We start from the raw sequence: 23,862 nt of genomic DNA, 5'->3' as shown, positions 1-23,862 counted from the left end.
CTCGGCGCTCTTCTCCAGCACCAGCTCCCGACTGAGCTGATCCTTCCTCCTGTCTCCGTTTCTCCTCCTCCTCTCCTCCTCCTCCTCCTCCGGAGTCTAAAGAGGCTCTTCTTCTTCTTTCCTTCTGCCAAGCAACTCCAGCCGCAGCCGGAGGGAGGCAGCAGAAGCTCTCCAGAACTGAGTGGGGCCCAATAAATGAAAAGCCCTTTGGCTTCCCAAACAAGAGACCTGCATTCCTCTGCATCTCTTACATCCCAGAGCTGCCGCCCTCCTCCCCTAGCACTAGTCCAAACCAGGTCAGTCTAGATTAGTAGCTCTTGCCTCTGGCCCTGCAGATGTTTTAAACCACAACTCCCAGAATCTTGAAGCGCTGGTCCTGCTGGTGGATTCTGGGAGATGAAGTTGAGCATCACCTAGAGGAAGTGCTGAGCACCCCTCTCTTTCATACAAGGGAAGGAAGTCACCTTGTGGGTCTGCAAGCATGTTCACAAACCCATTCACAGTCAACCGCTCCTCACTGCAGATGCTGTGCGGGCACACAAGACCCTGCCAGCCATGCGCCTTGGCCTCCCTGTGACCGTAGCCATCCTGAGCATTGCTGCTCTTGTTGCCCTTGCCTTCCTCAGTAAGAGATCCTCATGGAATGGGATGGGGGTCTCCTCCTCCCTCACTGGGTTCCTGCTGTGCCCATTGAACTACCCCAGCAATGCCCCCTTTTCCCTCCAGAGAGGGGCACATCAACATTCCTGTCTGGATCCCCCTCCCAGAAAGAGGACAGACCCTAGCCACAGATGCCACAGGTGGCATCTCAGCCTCTCTCAGGGCTGGGCTTTCCAGGGACACCCCATGGCTGACACTGACACACACCTGCCCCACTGGTGTTTGGTTCCTCTCTTCCTCCCCTCAAAGGTCCCTGTGGATGCTCCCTCCTTCCCTCCCAGTCAAGGTGGTCGCGGGGACCTACTTCTTCTGCAGCTGGACCTTCCATTTTGTCCCCCTCCACCTCCAGTGTGACGGTCAAGTTGACTGTGCCTGCGGGGAGGACAAGAGGGGCTGCGTGGAGCATGTGCCAGAGGGAGACCCCATGGGAGGTGAGTTATTTGTTTGGGCCCCCTGGGTGGGAGTAGGGTGACCATGGCTAGCCCTGTGGCTTCAGGCCAGCCAGGAAGCCAATGGCCGCCTGCTCGCCCAGCCACCAGTGAGGACTCCCCTCTGCTCCTCTCCCTATAGTCCACCTCTCCCAGGAAGGATCCAGCCTGCAGGTGCAGAACAAGGAGAGCGGGGCTTGGGCCTGGGCCTGCCATGATGCCTTCGACCTGGCCATGGCCATGACCACCTATGCCCAGATGGGCTTCAGCAGGTATGACCATCCTAGTCTTCTGGGGAGGACTCTGGGAACAGGGTGTGGGGCATTGCTGTGGCCACTTCCTGGGTGACAATGCCAAGCGTGTGCCCCCCCCCTCTCTCTCTCACACACACACACACACACACTCACACACCTTTGCCTGGGTCAATGATGCCTTCCCAGCCCAGTGGAGTGTTACCAAGTTTGGATTTAAATAAAAATTTTGGGTACATGCGGTCTGTGCTATGACCCCTGACTGATCCCAGAGAGGACCCGCCATTAACCTAAAAGCGGAGAGAACACGTAGGCAGCTTGCCCTGCAAAGGCAGAGTCCTAGAGAAAAAACTAGTATTGGGAAATTCCATAGGAAGTCTTGGGAGTCGCCAAACCAGATTCACCTCTGCTGCCCAAGATTAGACAATAGACTTGGCTTTTCACTTAATGGGCCAGTGATCAGCTTAACGGCTCAGCAATCAAGTTGGCTGCCCTTCCGAATTGTGTCCTGACCTAGTACAACCCATTGCTTGCTATCGGCTTAACAATGCCCAAGCAATCAACACCTTTGTCTAGCAAATCCCATAGCCTCCAGATATGTTTGGCACTATATAAACCCTGAGTTTTCAGACCCTCCTTGGGTTTTCTGAGCCTGTGTTCTTTGAGCATTAAGCTCCGCTGAAATCACTGAACTACACTGAGCTCTCACTGTCACCCATTTGAACCCGGCTCTCAAACCTCCGCGACTCTCTTTCCCCAGTCCTGCGGCCGTGATACATTATCCATCCAAGCTTCATCAGGACTTCCTGGAGAAGACTTCTAAAGTAGTATATCCTACTGGTGCCTCTCCTTCTCAACCTATCTCTCGAACTTACCCCTTCCCTGCTGTAGCATTGAGTGTGTGTGTGTGTGTGTGTGTGTGTGTGTTCCCTTTTGCTGTGTGGTTTTACTTGTGCTTTAATAAATGTTATTAGATTAATTGCACCTAATTGGTATCAGAGTCTCTTTCTCGTGGGGTGTACTGGAGACCTCTGGTATACACATAGGGACCCGATCCTGGCACGTGGCGTTGTTAGGGCCACCTCTCAGCTAAATTTGAGCTAATTAAATTAAATTCCCCTAATCCGATCCTTCCTAACAGGAGCCATTGAGAGCTGCAAGGCCAGCAGAATACAGCCTTGCAAAAGGGGGAGGGGTGCTTTCCTCCTGACAGAGTCACCTCCTCCTCAAGGCCATGAAGAGCAGCCTCATGGCCTCCAGAGCTGCATCTGAAGTGCTTATGCCAGCTGGCCAAGGGGCAGTGCCCAGGCCAAACCATAGACCCTTATGTCCTGGAACACCAGGAGGTCAGGGCTCCCCTCGCCTTCTTGGAACACAGCAGCTGCCTTCCCTCCTGCCCCCCTTCCTTCCTTCCTTCCTTCCTTCCTTCCTTCCTTCCTTCCTTCCTTCCTCTCTCTCTCTCTCCTCCGCAGTGCAGCCCAGGATCTGCAGCTGGCAGTCTGACAGCAATTCCTGCTGCAGCCCTGCATCAGTTCTCCCCTGCAGCAGCCGCAGCAACAGCAGCAGCCGCCTCTTGGCCTGCAAGCCACAAGGCTGGTCAATCTCTCAGCCAGGCAAAGGGCTTGAAAGACAGAAAGTGGGACCAAGCCCGCTTGGAAGGAGAAAGAGGGAGGGAGGGAGGGGTCAAGCAGGCAGGCAGAGACACTTCCCTGTAGGTGCAACCTCACCCCCCCCCCATTCCCAATCATGCAGCAAAGGGACACCCCCCCCCCCCCCCAGTTCTCCTACATTTCTAGAGATATGTACTCTCTGGACCATGCACCTGCTCAAGATTGTCTGCAGTCCATGATGGGCCTGGCCATACTTGGGATGCTGAGTTGCCCCCCTCATCAGAAATCCCTACAACTGCCTGGAGAGGTTTCTGAGAGAGGACAGGTACTGCATCTTGTGTCTCAAGGGCAGGCAGATATGCGGAAGCCCCTTCCTCGCCTTCTGGGCTGCATCCTGCAGCAGGGGCAGCCAGAGCCCACCATGTGGCCCCTTCCTCCTTTCCTCCCTCCCTGGGAGGCCTGCTGGATGAGCCCCAGAAGAGAGGTGGGGGTGTATGGGAAAAACTAGGGGGGTCTTTGAGTCCCTCCAGACACCCTTGTTGCCACTGAATTGTTCCTTCTGTCCTTGCCTTTCAGCGTCCCTTCCTTCAGTGCAGTGGCCCTGGACAATACCCACGGGCTGCCCTTCCGAGAAGTGGCCCTGTGGGCAGAGAGTTGCACTGGAGAGACTCTGAAAGGTGGGGATATGGCTGCAGAAGGGTTGAGGGGGCAGGGGATGGGGGGCTCCCACACCACACATGCACGCACACATACATAGAGAGAGATGCACACCAAGAGATGTGTGACACTCAGCCAGGGCCAGGGCTCCTTTGAGGTTGGGCACAGAGGGCCTTATTACCTCTCCCCAGGGAAAGTGAGAGGAGGCCAGATCCCCACTCTGTACATACACACAAAAACCTTGTAGAGGTCTCTTTGCATGAGAGAAGCTGCCAGAATGAAAGGTCCCAGCCCAAACCTTCCTCCCTGCCCGCCCACCAGCGCATCGGGGCAGAGATGGGCAGCAGGGCTTTCTTTCCCCAAGAGGCCTTTCTCTTGCAGGCAGTGTCCCTCTGGCCACGCAGTTGCCCTCACCTGCTCCAGTGAGTACAGCCTTTCCCCTAACCCTTCCACCTGGTAGGGTACTCCTTACACAGGCAACTGCCTTGACCTTTGTGGCCACTGCCAGTGTGTCTCTGTCTGGTGGTGGTTGCAGGGTTCACTACAGGCAGACCCATGCGTGTGTGTGCATTGATGCAAGGATTGGGAGTTCTCTGCTGACCCACTGTCTTCTCTCATCCCACCTCTGTGGGCACTGGGGGGGGGGGCAGACTAAAGGGGGTCTCTGCCCTCTTAGAGGAAGGCACATGTGTGTGTCTCTTCTGCCTGGAAGCCCAGTCCACAGCTGGACTGCCCTCCTACCTTCCCCAGCTTCTTTGCTTTTGCCTGCACGCTGCGGCATCAGCCCGAGGGTAGTGTGGGTGGTGGGTGGGAGTCTCGCTTCCATACAAACGTGGCCGTGGCAGACCAGCCTGCAGCATAAGGGCCACCACACCTGTGGCAGGAGCCTCATCGGGCCCCAATGGGTCTTGACAGCTGCATACTGCTTCTGGTGAGTGCTTCCTCAATCCAGAGCTGCCTCTTGACATGGAAGAGGGACCTGGGCAGGCAGCTGAGACCCTTCCCCTTACCACAGGAACTGCAGGGTAACTGAGCAGTGGCAGGTGAAGGGGGGCTCAGAGGGTCTTTGTCGTGGATGTTCAGCACATGTTCCCCAAAGATGAGGACATTGCCCTGGTCAAACTTCAGAGGCCCCTGGGCAGCCTGGGTGAGAGATGCTCTCTGAGGAGGCATGTGAGTGTGGGAAGGATAGCCAGTCCAAATTTGTCCCCACCATCTGCCAGAGACATGTGGGATGCACTGGTGGGCTCACTGGGCTAGGACTGGAACATGAGCCCCTGCCAGACCATCCCCATGGTTTGTGGGCTGCCAAATTTCCTCCTTCCCCACTGCACCCTCCCTCTTCTCTGCTGCAGAGCCAGTGATGCCCATCTATCTGCCCTCCTTTAATGAGGAAATCACTCCAGGTGCCCCCTTGTGGGTCACAGGCTGGGGCTTCACCAGGCACTACGATGAGTCTTTCCCCATCTCTTCCCATGTGGAAGGGCCAGGCCAGGTGGGGCTGCTTAGGATCTGGCTCAGTCCTCCCCTCTGTCCCAGGAGCCCTGGGAGGTCCTGTTGAGAAGGACAGGTTGCTTACCTGTAACGGTATTTCTTCGAGTGGTCATCTGCGAATACATACAAATGGGTTTTACTGCGCCTGTGCAGTACCGTTTAGAAACTTCTGGAATCACTGGGCAAAGAACACTTTGCAACATTTTAGAAACTTTTTGGCGGTAGCTCCGCCCACGCCTATAAAGCCTCGGTTCCCGCTCTTTTCCCCAGTTCCAAATTTTTGCGCCGCGTAGGCGATGTAAAGAAAGAGCCAATAAGAGCAGGACACTGAGGGGAAGATGGGCAGGATTTGTATGTATTTGCAGATGACCACTCAAAGAAATACCGTTACAGGTAAGCAACCTGTCCTTCTTCTTCATGGTCTCTGCAAATCATACAAATGGGTTTAGACTGACAAGCTTAGGTAAGCAGCGGAGGGAGTGTCCTGAGACCAAAGCTAGTTTCAAACAAATGCTTTTATTTTATACAATAAACCTTAAACCAATAAACAATTGTGTCAGTCTTTGTTACCTGAGACAGAATACCTGCATAGTGAAAACATGAGGTAATCATGGCCAATAGGGAAGGTAACCATAGCACTCAATAACATAAACAAGGTAACATGGTCATACAGAAGCCAATATCAGAAACCTGAACTTGAACCTCAAACCCAGGAATATTAAGTCATGTAAGACTAATGTAGACCAGAAACATGTAAACAATTCAACACTCAAGAGTAGTGCAATCAATGTAAACCTGAAACCAACACTGCCCTCCCAAAGGCTGGGTCCCGTTTGGCCCTGGTGTCCAGCCTATAGTGCTTTATGAAAGTCAGGGGCTGGGACCAAACAGCAGCTTTACAGACATCCTCCAAGGAAATCCCCGACAAAAACGCAGAGGATGCCACTACCGCCCTAGTTGCATGGGAATGCACCCTGGCCAGTATCGGTCTGCCCAAGAGTTCAGAACAGAGATGGATGGTCCCAGCCACCCACTTTGACAACCTCTGTGGTGATACGGGCAGTCCCTTTTTTGGTTCCAAATAGCACTGAAAGAGTCTCTCAGAACGGCTCGAACCCGCAGTTCTGTCCAAGCAGAAGGCCAAAGCCCTCTGAATGTCCAATGTGTGCAGACTGCGTTCCATATCGGTGGTCAGGTTCAGGACCAGGGTAGGCAAAACAATGTCCTGGCACATGTGAAAAACCGACACTACCTTAGGTAGGAAGGTGATAACGGTTCGGAGCACCACTTTGTCCTTATAGAACCTTAGGAAGAGCTGGTCTCTCCTCAGGGCACAAGATGGTGGTCGGGGGGAGGGTTCTTCTTCTTGGCAGGCAGAGGCCTGTTGTTTCTTGCCTGCTTCTCTCCCCTCAAGATGGTGGTCGGGAGGAGGTAGGGATGCCATGTCCTGGTGGCCGCCGGGACAAGCCCCCTTTTGGGGCCTCCTCCCGGTCCCGGTCCGGTTTGGCCTCCAGCCATGTATTGGTCCCGGTCCGGGGCCCGCGCGGCGCCAACCCACCTTCCCCCGCCTCCCCGCGTGGCCGCGCCACCCACCTCCTCCTCCTCCTCCTCCTCTGTTCCAGGCCGTGCGGCCGCGTGGAGGAAACAAAGGAGGAGACAGTGTGGTTCTTGCACGCGGCTGCGTGGCCTGGAACGGAGGAGGAGGAGGTGGGTGGCACGGCCGTGCGGGGAGGCGGGGAAGGGTGGCAGGGAGGTGGGGAGAGGGGCGCGGCCGCACGCAGGAGGCGCACCTCCTTCTCCTCTGTTCCAGGCCGCGCGGCCGCATGGAGGAAGCGAAGGAGGAGGCGGTGCCCCTCCTGCGCGTGCCCGCGCCCCCTTCCCCGCCTTGTGCGCAGCCACGCCACCCACCTCCTCCTCCTCCTCCGTTCCTTCCAGGCCACGCAGCGAATGAAGGAGGGGGAGAAGGAGGAGGAGGAAAAGGAGGAGGGGGGAGGAGAAGGAGGAGGAGGAGGAGGAGGAGGTGGTGAGTGAGTGGCCAGAGGCCTCAAGGTGGTTTTTTGTTTGGGGGGGGTCTTTTAATGCTAACAAGTCTCCCTTATTTTGACAATGATAGTGTGATGAAGATGATGATGATATGAGTCAGCTTCAGAGGCATGCAAGCACTGTTTCAGAAGCCGAGAGAGTGTCACCTTCCAAAGTGCCTTTTCTGTGTGTTTTTGGTTCTTTAATGGTGATACTGATATCAGCAAGCCTCTGAGGCAAGGCCAATGTAAGTTGCTCTCATTTTTACAAACTCATGCGCAGTGAAGAAAAACCAAAGTCCCTTGACCAAGTACACACTTCTGAGAAGTACAGTTGAATCCGAGGGCAAACCCACTTCTTCTTAAACCACCTTGACATATTCAGTATGAATGCATAGCATGTTCAGTGTGAAACCCAAAGAGTTTGGTTATCGAATAAGTATCGAATATACAAGAGGTCATGTTAAGTAAAGCCATGTTCAATGCCCAAATGTGCTGTTTGGAATGGGGGGAGGGAGGTTGGCCAAAAAGGAAAGTACATTTCTGTCATCTGTCTAGGAATAATGCCCACATGTCCTCCATTTTGATCATGCCTAAGAAACATGCATTTATAGTAACATTTTTTAAAAAAACATCTATTTTTTTCGCACGTCCTCCATTTTTAAAAATGTGTCCTCCATTTGAAAATTTTGTCCTACATTTGTCCTACATTTGTCCCGGTTTGGAGGTCCAGACTTATGGAAACCCTAGCTCCAGACAAAAAGCAAGGGAAGACAGTAGTGGCAATTCTTCTTCAGGGACAAAAGGTGAGGTGTGTGCTCTTTTTGGGTAAACAGGAAATGAGGAGGGGTTATTAGTAAGCAATAAACTACCATAGACATGCATTACTAAAAGGTCTCAGCATGCAAAGTTGCTATATCCCAACAGGTCGACCCTTGACTTCAACATGACAGGGATGGAATAGCTGCCCAGGGCAGAGACCAGCTCCTCAAAGAGACTGAAGAGTGGCAGCTCCACAGAGAGGCCTGGCAGGGGTGTGAACACGTGTGGGAAGGGCTGAAGTTGCTGTGTGGCATGTGGGGGGGGGGGGCGGGAGAAGTAGCAGGACTTGGAGGGGAGTTGGCTCAGATCAAATATCTCTGGCCTTGTGACTGGCTTGGATGACCAGCAGCCAGAAGGTCATGTCCTTGGAGCTTCCTAGTTGGGCCCACTGGCACCTTGCCTATCCCACCCCCATTTCCCAGGCAAACTGTCCAAGACACTGTAGCAGGCGAAGGTAGCACTGATCGAGAGCGACGCTTGCAATGCAGCTGAGGCCTACCAGGGGCAAATGACAGAAAGGATGCTCTGCGCAGGCCACCCCGAGGGCAGGGCCAACACCTGCCAGGTAAGTGGGTGCAAGTTCACAGCTCTCTCCTCTGAGAACCAGGACCTTAAAGCTGGGGTTAGGCTGAGAGGGGAACCCCAACAGGGCTTGCTGGACAAGCCCCAACAGTGCTTGTTTGGTCTCCCTTTGACATCACTCCCCCACATGCACACTGACAAGCAACAGCCTCCTCTCTTCCTCCCACCCACCCCACTCCAGGGAGACAGCGGAGGGCCCCTTGATGCACATGTGGCAGGGCCAGTGGTGCCTGGTAGGGGTGGTCAGTTGGGGCCACGGCTGTGGCAGTCTCCGCACACTAGATGTCTACACCAAGATGCAGGCCTACCTCAACTGGATCTACACCATCCTCAGGGTCAGTGTGGCATCCCACTCTGCTCCACCTTCCCCACCTGGCAAGGGGCTCTGCTCTGGCTTGAGAAGGTGGAAGCAGGAGGGGTGGGTGGGCACAGCCAGGGATTGCTGGACTGGCTCAACAGGGGCGGCTTCTTGCTCTGCCCTGAGAAGGTGGAAGAGGGAGGGGTGGGTGGGTACAGCCAGAGATTGCTGGACTGGCTCAACGGGTGGCTTCTGAAGGTGATCCTGGCACTGCCACCCAGTGCCTGCCCTTGAAGCACCTCACCAGGGGAAGAGAGAAGGCTGGCCCAGTACCATCAGGGGCTAGCCTGAAGAAAGAGGCTCCTCCCTCCCCAACTGTCATCGTTCGGCCTCTGAGGGAGAGAGAAGGCTGGCCCAGTTCCATCAGGGGCTAGCCTGAAGAAAGAGGCTCCTCCCTCCCCAACTGTCATCGTTTGGCCTCTGAGGGAGAGAGAAGGCTGGCCCAGTTCCATCAGGGGCTAGCCTGAAGAAAGAGGCTCCTCCCTCCCCAACTGTCATCGTTCGGCCTCTGAGGGAGAGAGAAGGCTGGCCCAGTATCATCAGGGGCTAGCCTGAAGAAAGAGGCTCCTCCCTCCCCAACTGTCATCGTTCGGCCTCTGAGGGAGAGAGAGGGCTGGCCCAGTACCATCAGGGGCTAGCCTGAAGAAAGATGCTCCTCCCTCCCCAACTGTCATCGTTCGGCCTCTGAGGGAGAGAGAAGGCTGGCCCAGTACCATCAGGGGCTAGCCTGAAGAAAGAGGCTCCTCCCTCCCCAACTGTCGTCGTTTGGCCTCTGAGGGAGAGAGAAGGCTGGCCCAGTACCATCAGGGGCTAGCCTGAAGAAAGAGGCTCCTCCCTCCCTAACTGTCATCGTTCGGCCTCTGAGGGAGAGAGAAGGCTGGCCCAGTTCCATCAGGGGCTAGCCTGAAGAAAGAGGCTCCTCCCTCCCTAACTGTCATCGTTCGGCCTCTGAGGGAGAGAGAAGGCTGGCCCAGTACCATCAGGGGCTAGCCTGAAGAAAGAGGCTCCTCCCTCCCCAACTGTCATCGTTTGGCCTCTGAGGGAGAGAGAGGGCTGGCCCAGTACCATCAGGGGCTAGCTTGAAGAAAGAGGCTCCTCCCTCCCCAACTGTCATCGTTCGGCCTCTGAGGGAGAGAGAAGGCTGGCCCAGTACCATCAGGGGCTAGCCTGAAGAAAGAGGCTCCTCCCTCCCCAACTATCATCTTTCGGCCTCTGAGGGAGAGAGTAGGCTGGCCCAGTTCCATCAGGGGCTAGCCTGAAGAAGAAGAGCCCTCCCTCCGGTCCATCTGCCTTGGTCCAGGCCTCAGAGGGAGAGAAGAATGCTGGACCTGATTCCCTCCCCCCTCACCATTCCCTTCTCCTTTTGTGTCGTGTCTTTTAGATTGTAAGCCTGTGGGCAGGGAACTGTCTGTTATCCCCTCTATTGTAAACCGCTCGGATTCCCAGTGATTGGGCGGTATATAAATAAAACCTATTATTATTATTATTATTATTATTATTATTATTATTATTAAGATGCTGCACCTTTCTAGTGAGCAGAAGAGGGGAAAACAAGGGGGCAGGGGGAGGATTCCTCTTCCTGGCAAAATGCTGAACCCTGAAGTGAATCTTCACTTCTGACTGAGCAGCCCAGAGCAAAGGCTCTGGGCACCAGCAGGGGATGGTCTCTGTCCCGGGGTACTGAGTGGGGGCTATCCGCTGTCGCTCCTTTTGTATGCTGGCTGGCTGCCTGGCCCCTCTGCCAGGAACAAACCGACACAAGATTTGCACTGCCAGGCTGTGGAGAGTGTCTGTACCTGCGCTCAGATCTGAGCTTTGTCTGGGGTTCAGAGTGCCCACCCGATCCAGTGCTGCCCTTCCTTGACCTCTTTGGCCCAGCCAGTTGTTCCCTTCCATTCCACTGCAAATCATTGCCTCCCTCTTTGCAAGTAACAGCTTCTTCCTCTCATCTGCAACAAAGAGGCTCTTTGGCTGAGCAACCTGGTAGCACTGACTACAAAGAACCAGGCCCTGGTAGGCATGGAAGGAGGAGGCCTTCTGGCACACATGACTGGTGGTGCATACACATCATGTGCCACCAAGACTTCCCCCCTACTCAAAAAAGAAAAAAATCCAGAAAAGTCTTGGAAATAAACATAAATCTTTTTATTTCATCCAAGGCAAAGAAGCCAACTACAACTCAGGAGTGCAAAAGACAGGTCTTCAAGGCAAGGCCAATGGCCAGGAAATGCCCCTGCTGAGCCCAGCCTCTTTCCTCCAATCTGCCATGTGTTCACACATGCAAGAGGAGTCCCACGGCACACACCCCAAACAGGGGTGCCAACCAGTCGCCTCTTTCTGAAGAGGACTGGAGAGGCAGGGGGAAAGCAGCTGTGCCTCTAGCTGGAAAGGCCAATGTCTCCATCCTCTGACACCACCAACTACAGTCCCCAAGTTCTAGGAGGGGCACATCAAGGGTTGGAGGGCACAATACCCCCCAGCACCACCACCAAACAGGGCATGGGCTGGCAGGGTACTGATGTGCCTGCCAGAGGAACAGAGGCTGCAGGCACATCTGCCCCACACCAAGCCCTCATGTTAAGGAGTCTCTTGGAGGAAGCCACAGGAGGAAGGCCTGCTTGCCAACCACTCTCATGGGCAGGACTGGCCTGCTTACCTGATGACTGGAAAATGCCTTTCCTACCATTGGTGCCCTCACTCTCTGCCCCCTTCCCTGAAAAAGGCTCCACTCCAAGCTGCACAGAAACCCCAAAGTGGTCAGGAGTATGAGTCAGGCAGTTGGCACACTGGCAGACCCCTGCCCATCTTCTCTTTGGGGTCTTCTGGCATCTCCCCCCCCCCAGCACACACACTCGCTCACACAGAGACACACAGTACACACACACACACCTCTGCACCACTGGTCTGGACTGGGACTCTCTGAAGCAAAGGGGGAATCCACCCAGAGCAGGGCCCTCCTTCAGTTATTGTCAAATGCTGCCCACTGCCCCCCACTCCTACCGTTGACTAGCCAGCAAGTTGGGAGGGTGGGCAAGTGTGGGAGGGGAGTTTTTTCTTTGGACTGAAGAGGATTTGTTCACCTGAGGAAGCTGATTAAATACACACACCGGCCGCCTGCTCTGCAATGTTCTGGCCAGGTGGTTGTGCTGTTATTGCTGTTCACACCTCCATGCAGCAATGTGGGGAGAGGGCGAGGAGCATGCGCAGGAGCAGATGGTCACAGGCCTGGCCTGGGACTCACCTCACCAAAGCTTGGAGCAACCTGTAGCTGGCCAGTCCCTGATCCTTGGTCACGTTGCCAGAGAGCAGGAGCCGGTCTGGGGGGCAGGAGAGGAAAGGGTGCTGGAGCAGTGCTGCTTAGGACCCCTGTGTCCCCCAGCTTCCTGCCCCTGCCCCCCCCCCCCAGCCACAGTGTTCTTCTGCCCCCATCAGTGGTCAGGAATTGAGCCTCCTCATGCCCTCCCATGAGGTAGGTCAGAATTATTATCCCCGCGTGCGGCTGGGGGAACTGAGGAAGTATGGGGGTCTTTTAAAGAGACCTCAAGAGCCAGAGCAGGGAGGGATCTCTGCCCTGGGAGAAGGCGGGGTGCCTGGCTGTTTCTCCTGTGCCCCAAAAAGCAATGGTGGTGGTGGCGGCAGCGGGAGCGAATCAGCCAGTTTTCATGGAAAAAGGTGCAGAAAATGGAATGAAAGAGAGGAGAAGAAAAAAGACACCCCCCGCCTCGGTATTGGGGGGCTGAACCCCCTCCCTCTTTCTCACTTCCAGGGGCTGAGGAGCTCCTGCAGAATCCCCACCCGGGCTGTTGGTCCATGGGGCAGGGAGAGGAACAGTATCTTGAGGTTGCATCCCAGACCGGCCCCCATGGCAGGCAGTAGCCACCAGGATGATAGCTGAGCCCCTTTCTTGGATGCCCCCAGGGCCTGCCTCCCCTTCACCATTGCCAGTCCCTGCAGAGGATCCCAGAGTGGGAGGGGAGGAGGGTAGGGTTGCCATTTGTCAGGACCTCCAAACCGGGAAAAATGTAGGACAAAACTTTCAAATGTAGGACACATTTTATGTGTGTCCTACATTTGAATAGGAGCCTCGCTGAGGGGAGGCTTTCCCTCCCGGCCTGAGCCCCGGCCTCGCCGCGACGGCAGTGGGGGCGGAGCCCAAGCGGCGAGGGAATCCTCCCCTCAGGGAGGCTTTCCCTCGCGGCCTGGGCCCCGGCCTTGCCGTGACGGCGGCAGGGCCGGAGTCCAAGCGGAGAGGGAATCCTCCCCTCAGCCCAGGGGCGGGGGCAAACTGGGGCGGGACCGTGCAGACCGGCCCCAAACCGGGAAAGTCCCGCCCCCAGGCGGGATATGGCAAGCCTAGAGGAGGGCCATGGAGTTGCTGCATCTGAAGGTAAGGCAGTTCCAAGGTGCCAGGAAATCAGATGAGAAAGAGATAGAGGAGGAATGGGGGAGGCGTTTTCCTGGGTTGGCTCTCCATCAGAGGCCAGCTCTTCTCCTGGGCCAAGAGGGGGCCAGGAGGCAGACCTGGCCCAAGGGAGGCCATCAAAAATCGGGGTGGCTAGCCTGGCTGAGAACAGTCCTGGCAGGACCCCTGGGAGGAAGAGCAGTACCTCCAAACCTCCAGTGCCCTTCAAGAAAGTAGCTTCAGCCCACAAGACAGGGAGAAGGGTACTGCTGTCCTGTCATCAAGCTTCTCTGCCCACCTCTTGCCACAGCATCCCATCTGCATAGAATCACAGAATCGTAGAGTTGGAAGAGACCATGAGGGCCATCCAGTCCAACCCCCTGCCATGCAGGAAATCACAATCAAAGCATCCCCGACAGATGGCCGTCCAGCCTCTGTTTGAAGATCTCTAAGGAAGGAGATTCCACTACACTCCGAGGGAGTTTGTTCCACTGTCGAACAGCCCCCACTGTCAGGAAGTTCCTCCTAATGTTGAGGTGGAATCTCTTTTCCTGTAGCTTGCATCCATTATTCCATGTTCTAGTCTCTGGAGCAGCAGAAAACAAGCTTGCTCCCTCCTCAACATGACATCCCTTCAAATATTTAAATAGGGCTATCATATTACCTCTTAACCTTCTCTTCTCCAGGCTAAACATCCCCAACTCCCTAAGTCGCTCCTCATAGGGCATGGTTTCCAGACCTTTCACCATTTTAGTCGCCCTCCTTTGGACACACACCAGTTTCTCAATGTCCTTTTTTAATTGTGGTGCCCAGAACTGGACACAGTATTCCAGGTGGGGCCTGACCAAAGCAGAATAGAGTGGCACTATTACTTCTCTTGATCTAGACACTATACTTCTATTGATGCATCCTAAAATCGCATTGGCCTTGTTAGCTGCTGCATCGCACTGTTGACTCATATTCAACTTGTGGTCTACATGGACTCCAAGATCCCTTTCACATGTAGTTTCATTCAGCCAGGTGTCCCCCATCCTATATCTGTGCATTTCATTTTTTCGCCCTAAGTGCAGTACCTTACATTTCTCCGTGTTGAAGTTCATTTTGTTAGCTTTGGCCCAGTTTTCTAATCTGTTCAGGTCATTTTGGATCTTGATCCTGTCCTCTGGGGTATTAGCTACTCCTCCTAATTTGGTGTCATCTGCAAATTTGATAAGTATGCCCCCAATTTTTTCCTCCAAGTCATTGATAAAGATGTTGAATAGTACTGGGCCCAGGACAGACCCCTGTGGGACCCCACTGGTCACTTTTCTCCAGAATGAAAAGGAGCCATTGCTGACCATCCTTTGGCTTCGGCCGGTCAACCAATTACAAATCCATGTAACAGTTACTTTGTCAAGCCCACATTTTAAAAGCTTGTTTGCAAGAATATCATGGGGAACTTTGTCAAAGGCCTTACTGAAATCAAGACATACTATATCCACAGCATTCCCTTCATCTAACAAGCTGCTAATTTTATCAAAGAAAGAGATAAGGTTTGTCTGGCATGATTTCTTTCTCTGAAATCCATGTTGACTTTTTGAGATTATGGAATTGCTTTCTAGATGTTCACAGACTCTCTTTTTAATGATCTGCTCTAGAATCTTTCCTGGTATAGATGTCAGATTAACTGGCCGATAATTGTTTGGATCCTCTTTTTTCCCCTTTTTGAAGATGGGGACGTTTGCCCTCCTCCAGGTCCTCACAGGTCCTCATCCTGGGCAACCAACCCCCAGGCACAGTGCCAGTTGAATTTCTAGCCTGTCTCCCCCTCTCTGGTGTCAGCTGATCTGCCCATACCATGGTGGCTCAAGCCCTGCCTAAGCGCATGCATGCACACAGTCCTCCCACTCTGCCAACCACAGGCAATGGGCAGCCCCACACCTGCCTGCCCCACACCTGCAGTCTTATCAGAGAAGCAGTGCCAGTTGCAACCCACTGGGTTAGAGTCCTTTCTGAAGGAATGCCAGTCAGTTTTGTAGATGGCCCATGAGTCTCCACCTCGTCCTCCTCCTCCTCCTCCTGCTGCTCCTTCCATGGGCCTGGCCTCCAGAGTCTCATTCCCCCTGATTCCTATGGGTCGGGGTGGATATCCGTGGGCCTCAGGCCTTCGGGGCAGACTTCTGTTCTGCCTTGGATCTGGCCAGTCCGTTCTCCGTGTTGTCATTGGCTGAGGAGCTCACCAGGCACTCCCTGCTCAGGGGCAGAGAACAGAGTGGCTAGGGTGCCCCCCAATACGGCTGCCACCCCCATCCCATGACACCTCTCAGTCCTGCTGCTCAGCCAGAGCAAGTGGCCATGGGATGGAGGGGACTGCCAAGGGGCTCCCTGCTTTAAAAGGCAAGCGAGAGGAAGGAAGGAAGGAAGGAAGGAAGGAAGGAAGGAAGGAAGGGACAAACAAAGGAGTAAAGCACTGGTAGGGCACACTGGCTGGCCAAGGATGCTCAGCCACATGAGATAATATGTGCTAGGGATGAGCAGGGCATGCAGGTAACAGTAGCCCAGGCCAGGAGCCAGAGGATCCTGCCCTCAACCTCTGGCCCCCTGGCTCTCCTCCCAAGGAAACCAAAAAGGTTGACTCGTTTCCAGTCCCCAGAGCCCTGCAATGCAAGCTCCCAGAATGCCCCCCACAGGACAATGGGTTCCTGCCAACTTGTGGGGAGGGGAGAGAGAAGAAGATAGAGGAGAGGCCACACTCACTTCTTGTCCCGCATCTTCTTGAGGGCAAAGAGGGTGAGTTTCTTGATCACCATGATGAGGATGAGGATCCCAATGACGCCGCCCACGACAGAGACGATGATCAGGGTGAGTGTGTTGTCCACTTTCTCCACTGGAGGGGGCAGAAAAGTTCATGAGGGGGCCAAGAGCCCTGCTGAAGGAGGGCTGGGGAAGTCCCACCTGCATACCCACCCCAGTAGCCCTCTCTCCTCCCATACCCCCATAGTCAGATGCACAGTAACTACATAATCATGTGCTGAGATCCACCAAGGTCCTCCACTCTTCCCAGGGGATGATGCAGTCCGTCTTGGCTATAGGGAGATAGCCAGACATGTTGTCAACCCCCCCCTCCATCAGCCACCAAAAGGCCATGGGGAGAGCAGTTCAGTGCTAAGTCCAGAGGGCCAAAAGAAAGCGGGAGAGAATATCAAGCTTTGCAATGACCCCTTTCCCAACAAAAGAAACAGGCAGGTTCATGCATGTGAATCCAGCCAGAGTGTCTATGTGTCTGTGTGGCCCAGGCATACTCACACTCCACAACCACTTTCAGGGTGATGGTGTCATTGTGCGTGGCGTCCTTCTCCTTGGGGTTCTTGACCAGGCAGGTGTATTTCCCGGAGTCACTGAAATCAGCATCGAGGAGGAGGAGGGAGACATTGAACTCCCGGTTGTCCTTGCTGAGGGCTATGTCGGGGGGCATCATGTACTTGAACCAGTCCCTGAATTCCTGGTAGGGTTCAGGCCTGGAGTCTTTGTTTTTCACCACTCCTTTGAAGATCAACTGCAGGGAGGCAACACCAAAATGGCTAGTGTCAGGAGTCTGGTCAGGTGGCGCTTCTCCTGGAGGGAGGGCATGACTCCCAGGGGGCCACATTCCCCTCCCTCCCTATGGAAGGAATACCTGTCTGGAACAGCCCAAATCATGGCGTTTCAGAAGAGCCTCTTTATCAGTTGAAGGCCATGAAACCCAACAAGAAGGACTGGGGAAGGGGCAGGAGTGTCTGAACAGCTGGGGCCAGAAAGAGGCAGGAAGCCCCCTTTGCTGGGGAAACCGCCCCCTCTTGGCCACAACAAGACAAGTCCCTCACCTCCCCTCCCTCTGCCATACCACCTCAGTGCCCCATCTCCCTCGCACACTGCTTAGACATTGTCCCCCTTCCCCTCCTCCTAGGTCCAAGAGTCTAATGTAAAGGCCAGAGCTCTGGGCCCCAGAGGGACTGGGGGGACCTCCCTGCTCCAACTGCCTACTCTTATGACCTCTCCTGGAAAGGCATTGGCTGCTCCTTTCCCATGTCAGCGCTGGAGAGACATGGGAGCGATTGAGCCTCAGGCCAACCGGGGATTGGGCAAGATCCACATATAAATGGGTGGTGGGAGATGGCTGAGGGTGGCTGTGAGATGATGGCAGGTCTTCGTCCCCTCCCTGGAGACAGCCAGAGAAAGCAGAGGGCATGATCTGGGGGCATACTGCCCAAAGAGTGGATTAGAGCTGGCAAAGGGCACAGCCAAAGCTTTTGGCTGGGAGATTGTAGTCCCCACTAAGTTTATTAAAATCTGTGCCCCCATTTCCAGAATGAAGACCTTCAAGGCAGGTAACATTTGCAATAAAAAATACCCAACAGCAAAGCATTGCAACTCTCAAACAGAACAACCACCACAAAGCAGAGCTGCGGTGGCAGCAGATGGTGCCCTTTGACTGTGCCACCCACCCCAGCACCAAAGCAAAGTGTTGAAGAACACGAACTTCAGTGTGGTTGCGGAACCAGGAGAAGTTGGCTTTGTTGATGCCGATGCAGGAAGTGAAGGTGCAGGGCAGGAGCACATCTGTGCCGTTGCGGGTGTAGATCACAGGCGCCTTGCCCACTGAAACCTCCAGGCCCAACGTCAGGGAGCAGAGTTGGAGGCCTACAGGTGAGAAAGAGAACCAAAAGCGCCCCTCAGTATAGGGGCTCCCAGTTGTGGGGTGTTGGAGGAGACCCTTTGCCTGCCCAGGAGGGAATGGGGTCAGGAAAACACTAATATTGGCATCCTCACCGGGTAAAAGATGGTGAGGATGAAGATGAACTGAATTATCTTTTGGTCTGTGCCCTGAGCTGCCTTGGGTCCCATTTGGGGAGAAAGGCAGGAGAGAAATTAAGGGCAGAAAGGTTTTGACTCTGGAGGCACCTGCTGGGGATGAAAAGAACAGCTACAGGATTCCTGGTGCTTTGCAGGAATTTGTTTGCAGGGACAAACACATTTCTTTCCTGCACAGATACCTTTGCGGAGGGGACGGAAACTGCCGCACTGCCAGCAACCTTTTGGCACAGCAATAACTTTAGAGGTTTGTAGCTGGTGTGAGGGATATAAGAGTCTCTCTCTCTCTCTCTCTCTTACACACACACAGCACTGCACTGCATAAAACACCAAACTCTCAGGAAGCTACAGCACTCTCCATGTTTTCCAGAAGATGCCTTCTGGCCAAACTGTAGAAACATAGAAAGGACAGAACACTTTGTGCACCGAGAGCCTAAATGACAATCAACCACAGATTTCTTTCTCTTTTTCTCTCCCAAGAACGCACTCAAGCTGAGTTCATGCCAATTGCCCTGAGCAGGACAGACACACGGCTGAGCTCTGGCTCAGAGAAATGGGTGCATGTGTGCATTCATCCACACACCCAGGCACCATGGAAAGAGAAATATTCTGGAAATGATTGACCAGAGAGATGACCAGGACCAAACAAGGGTCTGTCAGATGCCTGTTAACTGGAACCTTATTCATGCCCATCAAAACACTGGTCACTTCTTCAGCCAAGGGCAGCTTGGCAAGAAGTGTCCATGCTGGCTGGGGTGATTCTAGATATCGTAGTCCCCAAAAGCAACTTTCCCATATTCTTCCTAAGACTGATGGGCTGACTAACAGCAGGCCAGGAACCCATTGCCTTTAGCCATGATTTGGGGTCAAACAGACCAAAGAAGGCAGTTTGATCCCAGCTCATGGCTGGAGTGTCCAGAGTCTTCTGGAACAAGATACCACGACAGTGCAGAGACTCTGGTAGAAGGAATGGGAACATACACCGCAACCTGCATCAGGGTCAAAGGAGGGTCCTTCTTTGGGTGGGCACTGACTCCACTGCCATTCCCTGAGGCTGGAGCCAGAAAGGCAGAGCATCCCTTCATGAGAGAGGCCTGGCATATTTAAGCCACCTTCCTCCTCCTCTCTTTACAGCCATCTCTGTCCCACTGATTCTCATAAAGAACTCTGCATCCAAAAGGGACTACCTGAGGTGGCATTTTTTGCCATTTCCCTTCCTCTGCTGCTGTGACTTTTAGACATAGCCTTTCTAACTCCTTTTTGGCTGAAGTCAAATATGTGTTAATTAGGTTACAGGAAATTTTGAGGACAGATTAATTTGGGCATTTCAAAAGATAGCCACAGCCTTTGCCTAAACAGAAAAAACTGTTAAAGGCATAATCTCTCTAAGTGAGAGATGTGCATCTGGCAGAACTGTGTGGTCCCATGACACCACCCTACATCCCTGGCTCCTTCTGCCAGCACTGCTTTGCCCACCTTTGAAGACCTCTTTGGCAGTGTGGGTCTGTCTTGTCAGCATGACCAAGAGGGAAGGAAGGAAGGAGTCTGTGAGTGTGTGCACATAAATGCACAGCCGCATGGCTGAAGGGGATCGAATGGAGTCCTGGAATGTGAATAGGGGTAGTGCATGTCTATGTTGGGGGGAGATCCTTGTCCCACCCAAGGGCATCCCTGACTGGTTTATGCTGTGGAAGCATGATCCCTGATACAGGGACGTAGCCAAGGGGGGGTTCTTGGGGTCTGGACCCCCTCCTTCCGTTAGAAAAATGAATGGTGTGTGCTGCTGTGGCGCCGCACCCTAGCCCCATTATAATGGTGGCACTTAGTCTGGACCCCACCCTTCCTAAAATCCTGGCTACGTCCCTGCGTGATAGTAAAAGTCTTGCCCGATTCTGCTGGAGTTGAGTGATGGGGGGAAATGCTGACTCTTGGATGCCAAGCTGACTCAGCCATCCCCACCCCCTCCTTCCACTGGCTAAAGTTTCTGAACACACACTTTCAGATGCCAGCAATGTCCCCCCCCCCCCAAAGGACAGTTATTTCTTGCTAAATAGCAGGGGGCAGCCTGATGCTCCCAGCAGGACACTGGCCGTGGGTTCAGTCATGGGGCCAATGGAAGATGTGTGGAGAACAGAAACAATGGGTCTCTGGGTGCCAGGGAACACATTTGACTCTTGCACTATGAGACACTCTTTGCTCTGTCCCATCTCTGGACAGTCATCCCCTCAAGCAAGAGGGCTCAGGAGGCAGCCCACAGGAAAAGGCCCTCAAGGGCAGCCAGGAGGGAGGGAAGGAGGGTGAAGGACCCTCAGGCCCAGATCCTCCATCTGCCTCGCAGGGAAGTAAGATGGATGCCAAGGAGGAGGAAGAGGAAGAAGAAAGGTCAGGATGTCCCCTCTCCTCCAAGCTCCCCCAGGGCATTGCGGACATCTTCACACTGCCATTCCTCTGCCCCCATCCCATTATGGGTGGCCTGTCCTTGCCCAACCAGGAACCCTTCTTTCCCCTCTGCCCCCTCCCACCGCCCCCAAATTCCCTCCCAGAGGACCCCTGGTCCAGCAGTCCAGCCACTCCAGAGGAGGCCTCTGCACCTGCCCCTCATGCCTTCAGGTGCCTCTTTTTGCTCATTGCGAAGGTTGGTGTTCCCTTCCTCCTGCTGCATGCCACCCCTTGGACTCCCTCCCCCCCCATTTAGCTGCTGCAGGGCTACCCCAGCCATTCCGTGGTTGGGGATGGTGGCTCCCCTAGCCAGATGCAGAAGGACCGCATCATCCGCAGAGTCCTCCTTGGGGGCAATGCCCCTGGTCAGCACCTGGCCCTGGAGACTCAGCCAGGGGCTGCCCCATCCCTCCCACCCCACTCACACACACACACCGACCAAAGGGGTCCGGGGGCTGCGAAGTGGACCCATGGGGCCTCCTTCCTCTTGCAGCGCCATTGGGCCAAGCTCAGCCAGGCGGGATGCCAGCCACTGTGCCCCCTCCACCAGCCCCACCTGCCCTGATGCTTAGTGGGGTCCTTTGGACCCAGTTCTGCCCCGGGGGCGTTGGGGGCCTCTGGGTTTCCCATGGAGCTTCTCTCTGCCGAAAACCGGCCACAGAACAGGTTCAGGACCTCGGGCAGCTCCTTTAAACCTCAGACAAAAACCCGGGCCAGAGGGGCGCCCCAGGGATGCTGGAGGTCCCGAGCCCCGTGGATGACCCAAGGGGCGGCTGGCCTTGTATTGAACGAATGCCCGAGGCCTCTCTTCTTCGCTGAGCAACTGGTTCTTCCGGGAGCAGCTTTGGCCCCAAGGGGCCCCATTAGGAAGGCAGAGATGGAGAACACAAGCCACTCCAGGTGGGATTTGAACCCGGGTCTCTTGGGCCCAAGGGCTGTTCTGTTTCTGTTTCTTCTCCTTGTTATAAAAGGCTATGTCGAAACTTTCCACAGAAGGTGATCCTCAAGGCGATTAACTACCCCGAGATTACAACCAAACGAGACAGTGAACTACAAGGGAAGAGGATAAGAACTCAGGGCCGGCTGAAGATGTCCAGCGAAGCAACAGCCCCAGTCGAAGGGGGGGCGGGGGTCCCTAGCCAACAGGAGGGGGCAAAGGGGGCAGCGAGTGAGGGTCGGACGGCCTGGAGCTTCGCTGGGGGCCTCTGAGGTTGCGGTGGGGGGTGGAGGGGGCGGGTGTGTGTTGGGGCCTCCCGTGCATCCACTTCCCCTCCCCCCAAAGTAGCTGCAACCCGGAGACTCCTGGCCAAGTCCTCTGCGCCCGGGAAAGTCTGTGGTGCCCTCCGTCGCTCGAGGGCTCAGGGGCCATGGGGAATGGGGGGGTCTCTCCCTTACATACGCAGAGTCCACCCTTGGGCCGGTCGCGCTCCCTCCCCGTTGCCACCCCCCTTCTGGCGCCGGTTCCCTCCTCTCCTCTCCCGACTCACCCATCCACGCCATCCAGAGCCCCCTGCCGCCTCCGCTGCCCCCGGCCATGGCTCCGCAGTGGCCGCCGCTCTGCCGGCCGGTCCCTCGCCAGCCCCAGGGCCAGCCCAAGCAGCGCAGGGGGCGGGGCCCAAAGTTTGAGGCCCCTCCCCTCCCCTTCGCCTTCTCTCCGGTTGCCCCCAGACCCGCCGCGCTCGCCTTCGCCATGGCTCTTCGGGGCCCCGGGAGTTGCCCCGCGCCTGAGTCTCGCTCCCTGGAGCCCACGGCCGAGGATGCCCCCGGGGTCCTACGGCCCCCTCCCTCCCCTCCCCGCCTGCCTTTGGGTGAGGGTCCGGCCCCCTCCAAATGGCCGCCCGCCAGCAAGTCCTCGTAGCCCAAGGGGTCGCCATTTCCCAGACGGGGCCTCCTCCTTGCAGCCCTTGGGAAGCCTCGGTGCCCCCTCCCTGGAAGGGCCTGGGAGGGGAGGGGAGGCTCCCTGGCGCTGGCCAAGCGCTGACCTGGGGAAGAGTTCAGAGAGGGCAAGGGTCGCACCCTTGTGTTGGGCGGGGCTGAGGCTGGCATTGCCCAGGAGAGGGAGGGGCAGAACACAACAGAGAGGGTCCTCGCCCTCAAGGCCGCCGAAGGGCCCTGGGATGGATGGGGGAGGAGAAGGGCCCTTGGAGGCCCTGGCCTGCCCCTTAATGGTTCCCACCCCACTCCCGGCCGGGCCCAGGGGCTGCAGGTGGACTGGCGACTTTCCTTCCTTCCCTCTGGGCTTCTGTAGCATCAGATGCTGAAATGCCAGGTCCAGCCCGGGCACTGACCGGAAGTGGCCAGAGCACAGGAGGACAGTCCCGGAGGGGCAGAGGAGGCGGGGGCCAGGGCAGGAGACCCCCGTGCCTCTGCCAGGCGGGCCTGGTTCAATCTGTGCCACAGGGGCCTCCTCTGGCCACTCTTGCGCCCTTGGCAGACTGGGGGGGGGGATGAGATTGAGAGTATGGAAATGGGGGGGGGGCAGGGCTTCCAGAGGAAGAGCCCCCCCACATAATCCCCCAGAAGCAACGAAACGGCGGGGAAGGGGCCCTTTTGCTGGGGGGTGATGAGCGGGGGGGGGGGGCTGCGGCGGAGGTGACTGGGAGGGAGGGAGGCCTGCAGGGCGCCGTGACTCAGGGATTGTGCCTCCGCCGCCGCTGTTCCTGCTTCTGGGCGGGGGGGGGAGGGAGGCCCTGTCCGGCCGCCAGCGGAGCCTCTGCCAGCGCCTTGGTCGGGGCTCTGCAGAAGGACGGCGCGCGGGGGGGGCTGCGGGAGTCCCAATGCAGAGAGTGCGGATCCGGAGGGGGATAGGACCAGCCTCGCCCTCCCCTCCCTTGCGACACGTCCCTCGGCATCCTCTGTCTTCGACCAAGGACTACACTGGACCCATAGCCCCATACCCCCCCGCCACCGCCATTTGTCCCGAAGTGGCCCTTCTTCCTGAGATCAGCTGCGGAATAGCGGTCTGGGGAGTTCCTCCCTCCAGTGGTGGCAGGCTGGGCTGCATCGCTCCCGAAATGGGGAGGGGGTCGAGTGAGTGAGTGGGGGTCTCCTGCTTAGGATACGGCGGCCCCCGCCTCCCATCCAGACCCCCCCTCCCCCGATGATGGAGGAGCATCATTTCATTTGACCCACAGCCTCTTTTAGATGAAGACCACCTTCATCATCACTGGAAAAAAGAAGCTGGCAGCAAGAGATTTCGTCCACTTGAGCCTACTTCCTCAGATGCATTTGGACATTTACTTAAGGAGACCCAAGTCTAGGGAAGCTCATGCTGCCAGCTGCTTTCTTTCGGTCAAAGGCACTGCAAG

At 55.7% G+C, this 23,862-nt stretch overlaps 2 protein-coding genes across 4 annotated transcripts; one reads left to right on the top strand and one right to left on the bottom strand.

Moving 5' to 3' along the window:
* The first annotated feature begins 555 nt into the window (after nucleotides 1–555).
* Nucleotides 556–12,778, top strand: LOC149307067 (transmembrane protease serine 4-like). The gene is given in 15 exon segments (XM_089538257.1): nucleotides 556–625; nucleotides 942–1,091; nucleotides 1,231–1,360; nucleotides 3,526–3,590; nucleotides 3,593–3,626; nucleotides 3,988–4,028; nucleotides 4,378–4,537; nucleotides 4,622–4,663; nucleotides 4,665–4,753; nucleotides 4,962–5,049; nucleotides 6,757–6,764; nucleotides 8,366–8,508; nucleotides 8,707–8,718; nucleotides 8,720–8,860; nucleotides 12,650–12,778. Coding segments are annotated over 15 exon segments (1,302 nt in total).
* LOC149307066 (sodium channel regulatory subunit beta-4-like) lies at nucleotides 10,981–22,174 on the bottom strand. Of its 3 annotated transcripts, none has more exons than XM_089537928.1 (5): nucleotides 22,042–22,169; nucleotides 17,784–17,944; nucleotides 16,571–16,820; nucleotides 16,022–16,151; nucleotides 10,981–15,514 (listed from the first exon to the last, which is right to left on the bottom strand). In XM_089537928.1, exons 1-5 carry the CDS (start codon nucleotides 22,088–22,090, stop codon nucleotides 15,424–15,426), a joined length of 681 nt encoding a protein of 226 aa, XP_089394054.1. In that variant the 5' UTR covers nucleotides 22,091–22,169; the 3' UTR covers nucleotides 10,981–15,423. The 3 variants fall into 3 exon arrangements, with proteins under 3 accessions (XP_089394054.1, XP_089394055.1, XP_089394056.1); XM_089537929.1 differs by lacking the exon at nucleotides 10,981–15,514 and adding an exon at nucleotides 15,530–15,652 and having other exon boundaries at nucleotides 22,042–22,174; XM_089537930.1 differs by lacking the exon at nucleotides 10,981–15,514 and adding an exon at nucleotides 15,530–15,649 and having other exon boundaries at nucleotides 22,042–22,174.
* Nucleotides 22,175–23,862: the final 1,688 nt, after the last annotated feature.

Source organism: Sceloporus occidentalis, unplaced genomic scaffold (genome assembly GCF_023333645.1).
Source record: "Sceloporus occidentalis isolate IW3139 unplaced genomic scaffold, rSceOcc1.0.p SCAF_9, whole genome shotgun sequence".
NCBI lineage: Eukaryota > Metazoa > Chordata > Lepidosauria > Squamata > Phrynosomatidae > Sceloporus > Sceloporus occidentalis.
The sequence above is the reverse complement of the archived record's forward strand: the minus strand, read 5'-3'. Positions and strand labels throughout refer to the sequence as shown.

Excerpts from the sequence above, each read along its gene's own strand:
- LOC149307066 (XM_089537928.1), bottom strand. The coding sequence starts at position 22,090 with ATGGCCGGGGGCAGCGGAGGCGGCAGGGGGCTCTGGATGGCGTGGATG. Across the intron at positions 17,945-22,041 it reads GCTCTGGATGGCGTGGATGG|GCCTCCAACTCTGCTCCCTG; the intron begins GTGAGTCGGGAG and ends TCTCACCTGTAG. Across the intron at positions 16,152-16,570 it reads CCTGAAAGTGGTTGTGGAGT|TGGAGAAAGTGGACAACACA; the intron begins GTGAGTATGCCT and ends TGCCCCCTCCAG.